Source organism: Giraffa tippelskirchi, chromosome 12 (assembly GCF_054371585.1).
Source record: "Giraffa tippelskirchi isolate mGirTip1 chromosome 12, T2T-mGirTip1v1.2.pri, whole genome shotgun sequence".
In the NCBI taxonomy this organism is placed as follows: Eukaryota; Metazoa; Chordata; class Mammalia; order Artiodactyla; family Giraffidae; genus Giraffa; species Giraffa tippelskirchi.
In genome coordinates, this window is record NC_137286.1 from 20,680,823 (window position 1) to 20,694,806 (window position 13,984).

Sequence of the window (13,984 nt, forward strand, 5' to 3'; positions counted from 1 at the left end):
TGGGCCCAGGAAAAGCTATGGTTTACAGTCAAAGCTATAGTTTTTCCAGTAGTCATGTATGGATGTGAGAGCTGGACCATAAAGAAGGCTGAGTACTGAAGAATTGAAGTTTTTGAACTGTGGCATTGGAGAAGACTCCTGAGAGCCCCTTGGACTGCAAGGAGATCCAACCAGTCCATCCGAAAGGAAATTAGCCCTGAATATTCATCAGAAGGATGGATGCTGAAGCTCCAATACTTTGTCCACCTGATGTGAAGTGCTGACTCATTAGAAAAGACCCTGAGGCTGGGAAAGATTGAAGGCAGGAGGAGAAGGGGACAACAGAGGACAAGATGGTTGGATGGCATCACCAACTCAAGGGACATGAATTTGAGCAAGCTCCGGGAGATGGTGAAGGACAGGGAATCCTGGTGTGCTGCAGTCCATGGGGTTGCAAAGAGTCAGATGTGACTGAGCAACTGACCAACAACCAGAGATGGACCCAAGAAATATACATACAAAAGGATCCTTCAATGAGTGAATTATAAAACTCAGGCCCAAACCATAATGTATTTCTTAAACTATAACAAATGTTGATTAAATGAGACCTTTTAAGAGTTTTTGGAGGCTTGGATAACTCATCGTACACAAGTGTAAGTTTACTGAGTTTCAGTCCTTTCCTCTGTCTCATCTTCTTTTTCTTGGGATAAACAATGTAAGTAATGCCAGCTTGTCGAGATGCTTCAATGAGAGTGAAAGACAGGTCTCTTGAACCATATCTGCCGTGCATGTAGTCTAAGATAGAATCTATATTTTCTTTCTCAGAGACAGATTCCTTAGTTTCGTTTTGTTCAGTCATCCAACGCTCCAACTCCTTTGCTTTTTGAAGCATCACCTCTTTTATATTGCTTTGCATGTCATCCTGAATCTCTGATAGAACTATGGTCTCCTCCTTCTTCAACTCAACTGCAGATTTTACTCTCTTATTCATAAGGAAACAAAAAATCGAAAAATATAAAACCAATTTAGTTGCTATACATTTAAAATTAATTCAGTTATAATTACTGTTAATGTAATTTGGTCACTATTGAAAAATTTTAAATCATCTATTCTTGATGTATTTCAAGTGAGCTTATAAGTTAACAGTGGGTTAGTTAAAGCAAAGTACAGTAATTTGATCACATGACATTTCATTAGCTATATAAAAATAACACCATAAAGTAGATATGAATTGTGATTTTATATATTCTTAATTTAAAGAGAATGCTCTCTACATATCCAAATAAAGTATGTGCTCTACTTTTAGTTTAATGCAAAAAAATGGTGAGTGAAGTGAAAGTTGCTAAGTCATATCCAACTCTTTGCTACCCCATGGACTATACAGTCCATGGAATTCTCCAGGCCAGAATACTAGAGTGGGTAGCTGTTCCCTTCCCCAGGGGGTCTTCCCAACCCAGGGATCGAACCCAGGTCTCCCACATTGCAGGTGGATTCTTTACATGCTGAGCCACCAGAGAACCCCAAGAATACTGAAATGGATAGCCTATCCCTTCTCCAGCAGATCTTCCCAACCCAGGAATCAAACCGGGGTCTCCTGCATTGCAGGCAGAGCAAAAATTATTAAAATGCCTCACTTTATTAAATCAATGTGTAAGTCTCTTTTCAGAAGCACCTTAATAACACTGAATTCCTATACTTAGTATTCAATTATTTTCAATTCAATATTTATAGGCTTACATAACAGAATTTCAACCTAATACTCATTTTGTCTAATCATTAGAGAATCAACTTAATTTTCAATAATAATATTAATATTACAATACATTAATGAATAATTTATAATAATTATGCATTAGTACTTGAAACTCTAACAATATTCATTACAAATAAAAAAGAGATTAGCTCCAATCCTTTGATATTGCATTTCTTGCCTATTGAGCTATTGTCAATAAATTGCATTTAATTTTGCTAGTAAATAATTCATTACAGAAATATTTTTCTTAACAGTGAATATAGACCCAAAGTCCAAACCCAAATAACAATTCCACACAAGCTAGTTGTATATTTTAAGATGTACTAAAATGTAATAGAGATATTGACCTTCTCTGTGACTTACTATATATACTTACTCCATGTCAAGAAACTGTATTTAACTCAATATGGACTTAGAACAGAGAATAGAGAAATACCGACTATAGAATATATGTATGTGTACATACATATATGTATATATCAAAAAATAAACACATACGTATGTACCAAGAAAAAGTGGAACATGCCTGAAAAAAGCAGAACATAAAATTATTCTTCAAATAATTTTCCTGGCCCCTTCTCTCTTCTCCTTCTGGGACCTCTATAATGTGAATGCTCTTCTGCCTGATGTTGTACCAGAGGTCCTTTAAGGTATCCTCACTTTTTTAAACTCTTTTTTCATTTTGCTGCTTAACAGTGATCTCTGTTGCTTTTCCTACTTGCTTGTTGATTCATGCTTCTACTTCATCCAGTTTGCTGTTTTAACTCTTCAACTATATTTTTCAGTTCACTTGTAACTTGTGTTCAGTATTTTCTTATATTTTCTGTCTCTTTGTTGTTCCCGCTGTGTTCACCCATTCATCTCCCAAATTTGGTGACCATCTTTTGACCATTACGTTGAACTCTTTAGGAACACATTGCTGTCTCTGCACTTGGGCTAATTCTCTGTGCTCTATACGGATTAGGCAAACCAGCACCTCTCCCAGTCTTGAAGGGGTCTGGAGTAGAAATGATCCATGGGACCCAGAAGCACAATCTCCCCTGCCACCTGAGCCAGTTTCTCCAAGGGTGCTCCTGTGGGTGTTGGGTTCACCTGCCAGTTATTGCAAGGCTGCAGCTGCTGCACAGAGAGAGCAAGGCTTGGTGCACTTGCTCGTCCAGCCCAGTTGTGGCACAGCTGCTGTGGCACAGCTGAGTGGGGCTTGGGGCACTTGCCCTGCATGACACAGTTGTGTCACAGGGTTTGCAGAGTTTGGTACACTCACCCAACCCAGTTCCAATATAGCTGCTGCACAAGGTATGTGCTGGAGCATGCCTGTTGGCACTAACAGGTTATAGGGAGAACACCAAAAATGGCACCACCAGCTCCCTCATCAGTAAACCAGAATGAGATTTAAAAATGGTGCCCACCAGCACATCTGAAGTCCCAACAGGTTTCTGCCTCTCCAGCAGCTGCTTTAAGATCAGTAAGTAGGTGTCCCTCACTTATGATCTATGTTTTAAAACGGTGAGCCCACCTTGCAGTCCTGGCACACCAGGGAACCAGGTCACGAGGAAGAGAGGGCTTCATGTGCTCCCACCATTTCTTCCACCTTCCGTCTCTACGCCTTTTGCAGAGCTTCCAACAGTGCTACTTTGGGATAGAGCATCTGGAGGTTCACAATCTGGAGCCACTATGAGGAGGGCCCACAGAAGAATATACAATTTTCAGTGGAAAACAAGTGGAGGTTACTAACTATGATGACTTTGCTCTTTGGGTCTGGATTTGCTGCACTTTTCTTTACAGTAAGACACCAACAGCTTAAGAAGTAATCCATGAGACAGACATGAAGGAGAGCATATTAAGAGGTGCAATCTCTGAAAAAAGGATTAAACTCTCGAACTCAGCATCCTAGATATGTTTGTAAATAAACTTACTTGTAAATAAAACAAACTGTGAGCTCAACGCAAGTGGTAGATCAATATATAAGTGACTTTACTTATAATAAGGGTTTCCCTTGTGGCTCAGCTGGTAAAGAATTCACCTGCAATGCGGGAGACCTGGGTTCAATCCCTCGGTTGGGAAGATCCCCTGGAAAAGGGAAAGGCCACTTACTCCAGTATTATGGCCTGGAGAACTCCAATGGGATTGCAAATAGTCGGACACGACTGAGCAACTTTCACTTTCACTTTTCACTTTCAAGTAAAGTCAAAATATGACTATGATACACTTCCAAGAGATGTTCAGTTCAGTTCAGTCGTTAAGTCGTGTCGGACTCTTTGTGACCCCATGAACCGCAGCACGCCAGGCCTCCTTGTCCATCACCAACTCCCGGAGTCTATCCAAACCCATATCCATCGAGTCGGTGATGCCATCCAACCATCTCATCCTCTGTCGTCCCCTTCTCCTCCTGCCCCCAATCCTACCCAGCATTAGGGTCTTTTCCAATGAGTCAACTCTTCACATGAGGTGGACAAAGTATTGGAGTTTCAGCTTCAACATCAGTCCTTCCAATGAACACCCAGGACTGATCTCCTTTAGGATGGATTGATTGGATCTCCTTGCAGTCCAAGGGACTCTCAAGAGTCTTCTCCAACACCACAGTTCAAAAGCATCAATTCTGCGGCGCTCAGCTTTCTTCACTGTCAACTCTCACATCCATACATGACCACTGGAAAAACCCTAGCCTTGACAAGATGGACTTTTGTTGGCAAAGTAATGTCTCTGCTTTTAAATATGCTATCTAGGTTGGCCATAACCTTCCTTCCAAGGAGTAAGTGTCTTTTAATTTCATGGCTGCAATCACCATCAGCAGTGATTCTGGAGCCCAAAAAAATAAAGTCTGACACTGTTTCCACTGTTTCCCCATCTATTTCCCATGACGTGATGGGACCAGATGCCATGATCTTAGTTTTCTGAACTTTGAGCTTTAAGCCAACTTTTTCACTCTCCTCTTTCACCTTCATCAAGAGGCTCTTTAGTTCTTCTTCACTTTCTGCCATAAGGGTGGTGTCATCTGCATATCTGAGGTTATTGATATTTCTCCTGGCAATCTTGATTCCAGCTTGTGTTTCTTCCAGCCCAGCGTTTCTCATGATGTACTTTGCATACAAGTTAAATAAGCAGGGTGACAATATACAGCCTTGATGAGATGTTGAAAACCCTAAATTGGCATTACACACAACAATCTTACAGAGGCCACCAAATTCTCAGTTAAATCCAAAATTTCAATCAGCTCTGTATGAATCAAGTGATCATGCTATTTTAGGAAAGCAAACAAAAAGTAAAGGTGGTGATTATTACTAGAAATGTGAACATTTCCTTTCAACAACAAAAACTGAAAAATTATCGTACCTTTAATTGAGTAGACTGTGTGTTGAAACGTTTTTGGATATTTTCAAATGATGCAGATTTTCTCAGGAAAAAAAGCTGTAAAATAGTCAGAAGACAAATATACGTTGACTCTACATACTATTTTGGTAAACTAAAATATCAGATGACAATTGGCTAGTGATAACTGAGTAAATTAATGAAATGCAGAAATGCTAATTAAAATACAGGTTCTTACTGATTTTGAAATCACTATGTTCACACATAAGGTCAGAACTTAAAATACATCAATTTAGTAGTAGTTCAGTAGTTCAGTTGCTCAGTCGTGTCCGACTCTTTGTGACCCCATGGACTGCAGCAAGCCAGGCTTCCCTGTCCATCACCAACTCCCAGAGTTTACCCAAACTCATGTCCATTGAATCCAACCATCTCATCCTCTGTCATCCTATTCTCCTCCCACCTTCAATCTTTCCCAACAACAGGGTGTTTTCAAATGAGTCAGTTCTTCGCATCAGGTGGCCAAAGTATTGGAGTTTCAGCTTCAGCATCAGTCCTTCCAATGAATATTCAGGACTGATTTCCTTTCAGATGGACTGGTTGGATCTCCTTTCTGTCTAAGGGACTCTCAAGAGTCTTCTCCAATGCCACAGTTCAAAAGCATCACTTCTTTGGCACTCAGCTTTCTTTATAGTCCAACTCTCACATCCATACATGACTACTGGAAAAACCATAGCTCCAACTAGGTGGATCTTTGTTGGCAAAGTAGTCCCTCTGCTTTTTAATACGCTGTCTAGATTGGTCATAACTTTTGTTCCAAGGAGCAAGCGTCTTTTAATTTCATGGCTGCATTCACACAAATATTACTTACCATAAGAACTCTTACACTAAAACAGTTGGGAAGTACTACCATACCAGATAGGGTGGAAAGTACAAAAAACTGACATGTTTCAGGTATGATGGTGGAAAAAGACATAAAGTAGTAACTATAAGTCACAGAAGCTGTAACAGTGACTGTAAGGATAGCATGAATCAGGTGTAAAGAGAGCACAGGAGAGGCAGAGGTCAATTCAGAATGAGAAGCAACCTGGATTGACCAGGTAGAAGAGGTACCATTAGGGCCAGGCTGTGAAAGGCAGTGACATTTTCACTACGTGACTGAGAATGGGTTGAGAACATGCCAGGCCAACGGAATAGCCTAAACAAACACAGAGAAGTGTCAAAGTGCCAGGATGTTAGTCCCCAAGGACTCTGGTGCAAGCAGAGAACAGAGTACATGGAGGTTACACGGAAGCAGAGGCACAATGGGAGGTAAGACAGAAAACACAGCCGAGGCCACGTTATGAGGCTTAGATAAGCACTCTGATTTTGATAGGCGATGGTACTCAGTTTGTTGAGATTGAATGATGTAATTACACCTGTTTTTTAAGAATATTGCAAGGGGCAACAGGGAGGTTAGATTAGAAACAGCTATTAAAAACAGGAATACCTGACAGGTTAGGCACAAGTAATGCCACTACAATAGTCCATGCATTCCAAACTAGAAAGTGTCATTTGTTGGTTCAATTAATTGTTATGTGATGGTCACTGTTCTAGGTGCTGTCGATAAAAAACAAGAACGATATGACCTCCATATCATTCAGACTGATGAGAAATAAAAAGCTCAAACATACATAAGGACAAATATTTAATAAGAAATAGTTATCTATATTAAAATAGCAAAAGTGATCTACATTAAATAGAAACTTTACCCCCCAAAAATATATCACCTGACTGTATGGGGAATACAGAAAGAGGCATAGAACCATATTAAACCTAGTATAATTGACTAGAATAGGGATCTGATTTGTCCCAGGTTAATAAGACTCTCTATTATGTGGCACTCAGCATCCTAAGATATCATCAAGGGGAGTAGAGGGCTGGAGGCCTTAAGGAAAGAAAAATAAAACCATTTCCTCTTTGTCCCTCATAAAGTTCAGGATATTTATTAAGCCAGTGATATAAATTTCATACCTTTCTTCTTCCCTCAATCGCTATCTCTTTCCCCTCCAACTGTGTTTATTATTTAATTATTTTACTTAGATGCACTGTAGTGACTATAAAATCATGGGCACAAGTCCAGTCACCACTTAGAGAATTCAGTGTTACTCTGCTTCATAGCCATAAACAATCCCCTCCCCTCATTTGGTAAAAAGATTTATAAACATGTTCCTTTGATCATTTAAGACCTGGGCAAGCAGTGACAAATGATGGCAAAACCAGACATTTTAGGAATTTCAGTAAAACTCACAGCAGATATCCTACTACTGATTAGTAAACAACATATTCTGAGTGTCATACAGACAGTATATTTGAAAAAGAGGAAATATGCCCTCTGCAAATGTTCTGGTGAATGCACTGAGGCATTTCCCAGAATGAGGAAGCATCAAGAAATTACTTCTGAAATCACTAGAAATAATATCTAAACTGTAGGAAGACAAGGACACCAACCCATAATTTAGACTAAAAATTATACTTACCCTGGAACTTCTCCTATGCTGATTTAAAGTAATGACACTTTCCTTGCTTTCAGATGTAAATTTCTCAATTAAAATTCTGCTGGTTTGTGCACTCTGTGATAAAAGAAAGATAACAGTTTTAAACTAGATAGTAGAATACTTTTAATTCAGAGCCTATGATTACTGTTGCTACATACTAAAATGTTATTACCAAAAGAGCAATACACAGGAAAGCATAATTCTAGAAAAAAAACATAGATCAAAGTCCAGCTGCAGCCTTAGTATTTGGCTAAAACCCACAATATGGCTTCGGCATTGGACTTTAGCCAAACTGATACTTCTACATTATTTCTGACATTCTTGGACTCAGGACAATCAATGATCCTGTGACCTCATAGGGTGGTGTTGAATCTCTTCAGCATATCAACATCAGGATTATGAACAAAACATGCCATTTAGACTTATTATCAATATGTGACTATTCACTGATAAATACAAGCAAACATTCTAAATATTAACTGGAATGAAAATTTTCTTAAAAGCTTTATAGTTTGAATTGTATCAGTCAGTTAGATTATATATATATATATATATATATTGCTGCAACGTAAAGTGCTGCAATAGTTATGATTATTATTAAATGTGCTACTTCTCTATCTTGTAACCAGTGATCTGGATATATAGAAACAACTTGAAGACCTAAGTTCCATAGGATTCATGGTGAAGTAAATCATGCCGCTGCTTTGTTTGATGAAATTTTTACATCTCAACTAGCATTTTAAAAATTTAAAATATTTATTCAGTAGAAAATGAACTTTTAAAAGTATCATGTAATTATTACTGAGAATGAAACAGATATGGAGAAGGCAATGGCTAATTTAGTTATCATCAGTACTGAATTTTTGTTCATCCTCTCTGTTGTATTTTTGGAAAGTAGTTATAGCACAATGCAATGTAAGAGAATTACTAGACATTGCAGAAAGATAAATGGCACCCCACTCCAGTACTCTTGCCTGGAAAATCCTATGGACAGAGGAGCCTGGTAGGCTGCAGTCCATGGGGTCGCTAAGGGTCGGACACGACTGAGCGACTTCACTTTCACTTTTCACTTTCATGCATGGAGAAGAAAATGGCAACCCACTCCAGTGTTCTTGCCTGGAGAATCCCAGGGACGGGGGAGCCTGGTGGGCTGCTGTCTATGGGGTTGCACAGAGTCGGACACGACTGAAGTGACTTAGCAGCAGCAGAAAGATACCTGGTCACTTTCATCATTATTCTTCAAAGATAAATTATGTGACGCACAAGGATTTTGGAATTATTTTGCCATATGCTTACACAAAATATTCAAATACGGAGGAATAGCAGCTATTACATTTTAAAAGAATGTTTTTAACAATAACAAGGACAAAAACTTTAACACTGTATTTTATATCAGAACAGAAGAACTAACAATCAATGGCTGCTTTGTAAAAAGACAATGTGGTTCATATGTTGGAACCTATCAGTATATTGCTCATACTAGCATGCTTTGAGAGGGCAATTACAGTAGTGCTAACATATATATGATGTAAAAATTCTGCTCTATTACAGGAATATTGCTAAAATTAGTATGTATGCAACAAAAGCTGGGATGCAGATGGGAATGGAAACAGTCTTGCTACCTTAAAAGTCAATTATGACTTCTACTTCTAGTTATGGCAGGCTAGGTAATTCTAGGAGATCAAACCAGTCAATTCTAAAGGAAATCATCCCTGAATATTCATTGGAAGGACTGATGCTGAAGCCCCAATACTTTGGCTATCTGATGTGAAAAGCCAACTCATTGGAGAAGACTCTGATGCTGGGAAAGATTGAGGGCAGGAGGTGAAGGGTGCAACAGAGGATGGTTGGATGGCATCACTGACTCAATGGACATGAGTTTCAACAAACTCCGGGAGATAGTGAAGGACAGGGAAGCCTGACACACTACAGTCCATGGAGTCGCAAAGAGTTGAACACAACTTAGCGACTGAACAATGAACAGCAACAAGCAATTCTTCTGAGAACAACTAGAAAGCATGTATTATGACAAAGACAATCTTCAAAGCATCAGAGCTAATAATATGATGAAGAGATATGGGGCAAAAAATATAGGAAAATCCAAAAACCTGAAAAGGTAAACCCAGTACTCAAAGATGCTTTTGTTCACAAAATGTTTGCCAAAACAGTTGCAAATCTGAGCTGCATATTTGCAACTTTAAGGGGCAAGGATGACAGACAGGCAAGCCCAGAGTCTCCCTGAAGTATGGAAACTGATTATATATATATATATATATATATATAATATACAGGTATCCAAGGCTACAAGGATATTACAGGGTTATACCCTAAGATTAGGAATGAATGGATGTAAATCAACATTTGTGTAGACTTGCAGCCTAGGCTCTGTACACCGGTGTTCAAAGAAACTCAAGCCTCAACCTCAATTTTAGGTTGAATGGTACAGTCAGGTTCTGACAAATTTTCTCTAGAGAAAGAAGTGCCATTCTAGGTCTCACATATTTACTATAAATAATGTTCTAAATACAATGATAAACATTTAAAGACAAGTACACAAAGATACAAAACACCAGAATGTAATAGAGAAAACAGATAAATTCCAAAAAGAATATAAAACCAAATTTAAACATGCAGAGAATAAGTTAAACAGTATTATTAGACACAACTGAAGAATTTATGAACCTGAACTATAAGACAGATCAGAAGAAATTGTACAGGATCCAGTATCAAGGGGGAAAAAAGTAGTTAATACATGTTATTAAAGGCCCAGAAAACGAAGGACAAAATAGACAGAGGCAAAATGTGAAGAAACAGTAACTAAAAAATTTCCATAGCTGATGAAAGATATCAAACCACAGATTCAAAGATCCTAATCATTCCAAAATATAATAAATAAGAAGAAATCTGCAACTAGACACACCATACTGAAATTGCATGGAAGAAAAAAAGAACAGCTTAAAAGTAAAAGGGGGAGGCAGAGAATTTATTATCAAAGGGTTGTTTGATTTATTATCAAAGAACCTTCAAAGGGTTCATATTTAAGAACCAATTCTCAACAGCAATAGTGGACACCAGAAAACTGGGAGACAACATTAGTGTGCTAAAAATAAGTATCTGCAATAATATTATCACAAAGTAAAATATCCCTCAAGCATGAAGTAATATAAAGGCATTTAAAACAAAGAAAAAACAGAATTTTTACCAACTGTAAACCGCCTACTTCCCTTAAAGCAAATTCTAAAAGATATACTCTAGCAGAAGGCAAAATGATTCTAGACAGAAAGGTCTGAGATGCTTGAAAAGTAGAAAGGAAAAAAGAAAGAGATAAATTCATGGGTAAAATCTAAGGATTATTGCATAAAATGATAAGAACATCATCTGTGGAATTTTAAAAGATAAGGATCTAAAAATGTATCAAAGTAAGAGCATATTAAATCAAGAAAGAGCAAATGGAATAACAAGTTTTCCAATAATTGCAGTTTCTTGGAAGAGTATAAAGGTATTGATCAATATTAGATATTGATAAGTTAAACATGTATGTTCTAGGGAGACCACCATAGGAATAAGAAACTATATATAACTTTCAAAACAGGGATGATAAAATACAATTTATCCAAATAGTTAAAATAAAAATAAAATCAGAATATATTAGACCACTGAAATTTTTTTAAAAGGAATAACAAAAAAAGACAGATTTAAGAAAAGAAATAAAAAGAGAATATAAAACAAACAAAAGGCAATATTTAGCTTATGAACTTGTAGGCAAAGAAGGGGACTGCAACATTTTGGCAAATTTATTATGTAACTAGTACTAAATCTGTTATTGTTTCAATTAAGTTTCATTTTGATCTCTGGGATACTGCTAACTGTTAAGACTGTAAATTCTTCATTTTATAATGGAAGTATCTGTTTTTTAGAATGATTGAGTAAATTGCTTAGCTTGTCCAAATTAAAAAAACAAAAAAGGCAGCATGTATAAAAAACAAAAATCAAATGGCAGGATAAAACAAAAACAGCAATAATCATAATATATATAAATAGGTAAAATTTGCTTTTAAAAAATGAAGCACACAGATCTTTGTATATAAATGAATTTCCCATTCAAAGGAACCAACAGTCTTTGAACAAAGGTCTGATTCTAGTTCTAGTGAATGGAAAGTGTCCTAGGCCCTCTTTCTGTACCAGAAAGTCCTCCTGGTTCTTTGTCCTTCTGGTCACTGGATTTGAACAATCACCATGAGCAATTTATTTTTGAACTAGATTTCTAATGTGTTACTCCGTTTTCAACAGTTCTAACCAAACTTCTTAAAATTGCTGCAATTTTTACTTCTGTTCAGACAATTCTGCCTACTCTCAATTCCCTATATTCACACTTTTATACACACAAAGACAGAAAAATATGTGTCCATGCTTTATAAACACAGTTTAGATAACACTATACTAATATCACAGATTCCCCTATTGCATCAGTTCAGTTAGAAGCAGACGCTACCAATGGAGGATAAAGAGAGAAGGAGCAGTATGCAGGAGTTGCCTTCACACCATGATCCAACAACTGTGGAAGGCAAAGAGAGATTTTTATTCTTAAACTGAAGCGTAGATTTACAATGTTGTGTTAGTTTCAGATGTATAGCACAGTGATTCAGATATTGTTGTTTAGTCGCTAAGTCATGTCTGATCCCATGGACTGTAGCCCACCAGGCCCCTCAGTTCATGGGATTTTCCAGGCAAGGATACTGGAGTGGGTTGCCATTTCTTTCTCCAGGGAATCTTCCCTAGCCAGGGATTGAACACATGTCTCCTGCACTGTCAGGCACATTCTTTCTTTACCACTGAGCCACCAGAGAAGCCCATAATCTTACATCAAAAACCTTGCTAAAAAAAAAATTAAATGGATGGTTTTACACTAGTGTGAGTAAAGCAAGTTGATGAGTAGAAAATAAAGCATCTTGTATAAAGCATAAAGTACTTGAAAATAAATGAAAAAAAGATCCTTGAAAAAAATACTAAATTAACTTCTAGAAAATGTATTATACGGGAAAAAAAATTCCCCAAATATCATTAGAAATGGTAAAGAAAATAATGCAACTTTAGAAATGGAGATTAAAACTAAAGAGAGACTGTATACAAACTCTGCATATAAAATTTTAAATTTCAACTGAATAGATGGCTTTTTGTAAGAATATATGTTACTAAAAAAAAAAAAGAATATATGTTACTGACTGACTTGAGAAAAAATATTAAGCATGAGTAACCCAAGAATTAGAAAATAAAAGGTTCTAATTGTCAAAAATTACCTTCCCAAATAGCTTAAATGTTCCTAGACAGTGAACTCTTCCACACTTTCAAGATTATTCCTATGTTCTTTCAAATCCAGAATATTAAAAAAATGAAATGCTAACCAATTAATTTCATAAAGCAAGAATAATCTTGATAAGAGTCCAACAAAAAATACACTACATGTATATTTCACACATTAGTATATATTTTTAAAAAACAATAAAATATTGCCTAACAGAATTCAATATAATATTTAAGAATAATACATCATAATCAAGTAATGCAAGGAATGTAAAGATGTTTCAATATCAACACTGATGTGGATGACCCCATTTCAAGCAAAGGCATATATGGACAGAATTTCTTTAATTTTATCTCTCACTTATGCTATTACCCTGGTTGTTCTTTCCCTATGATTAACTTTTTTGTCTTATTCTTTTCTCATATATGTGTTACCAGTAATCTATCTAGGATCCTATGCAAATAAAATAATTCTAAATACCATTAAAACTTTATGCACAATGATGTTCATCACAGAATTATTTTAAGAGGAAAATATAAGTAGGAGGAAGAAAAGGGGGAAAAGGAGAAAAAAAGGAAGAGGAGGAGGAAGAAAAAGAACTTTTAACAATGAAAGAAAATGGACCAAAAAGTGGACAGTAATTGTCTTGAGGGAGAAAAATAATAGACTATTTTGTTTTTCTTCTCTTGATTTTTCTACTTTGAGACTCCCTGGACTGTAGCCCACCAGGCTCCTCTGTCCATGGAATTCTCCAGGCAAGAATACTGGAGTGGGTTGCCATTTGCTTCTCCAGAGGATCTTCCCAACCCAGGGATTGAACTCAGGTATCCTGCATTGCAGGCAGATTCTTTACCATCTGAGCCACCAGGGAAGCCCTTTAAAATAAGCAGTGTAAAAATAAAATAAAATAAAATAAGCAGTGTACATAAAATGTTAAACACCTTAAGGGAAGGAGAAAATAGATTAATAATTGTATTAGATAGTTTTAAACTTTTTTAAACAATAACTAAAAATTCACTTTTAAAAGCAAATGAGCATATCATAAAGATCTTCTAAACAGCCCAAGATGCTTTATGCCTAGTCAGTCAAATAACTCTTTCAGAAAGA

The 13,984-nt window shown here is 36.8% G+C and overlaps 1 protein-coding gene across 3 annotated transcripts in view; it reads right to left on the minus strand.

The window, feature by feature from the left end:
- Window positions 1-13,984, minus strand: part of TTC6 (tetratricopeptide repeat domain 6) — a 184,973-nt gene that overhangs the window by 69,323 nt on the left and 101,666 nt on the right. For all 3 annotated transcript variants that reach the window (XM_081547829.1, XM_081547831.1, XM_081547830.1), the window contains 3 exons: window positions 7,558-7,650; window positions 5,066-5,140; window positions 588-961 (listed from right to left, as the gene is read on the minus strand). In XM_081547829.1, coding sequence (XP_081403955.1) covers window positions 588-961; window positions 5,066-5,140; window positions 7,558-7,650 — 542 coding nt within the window. The remainder of the gene's footprint in view (window positions 1-587; window positions 962-5,065; window positions 5,141-7,557; window positions 7,651-13,984) is intronic.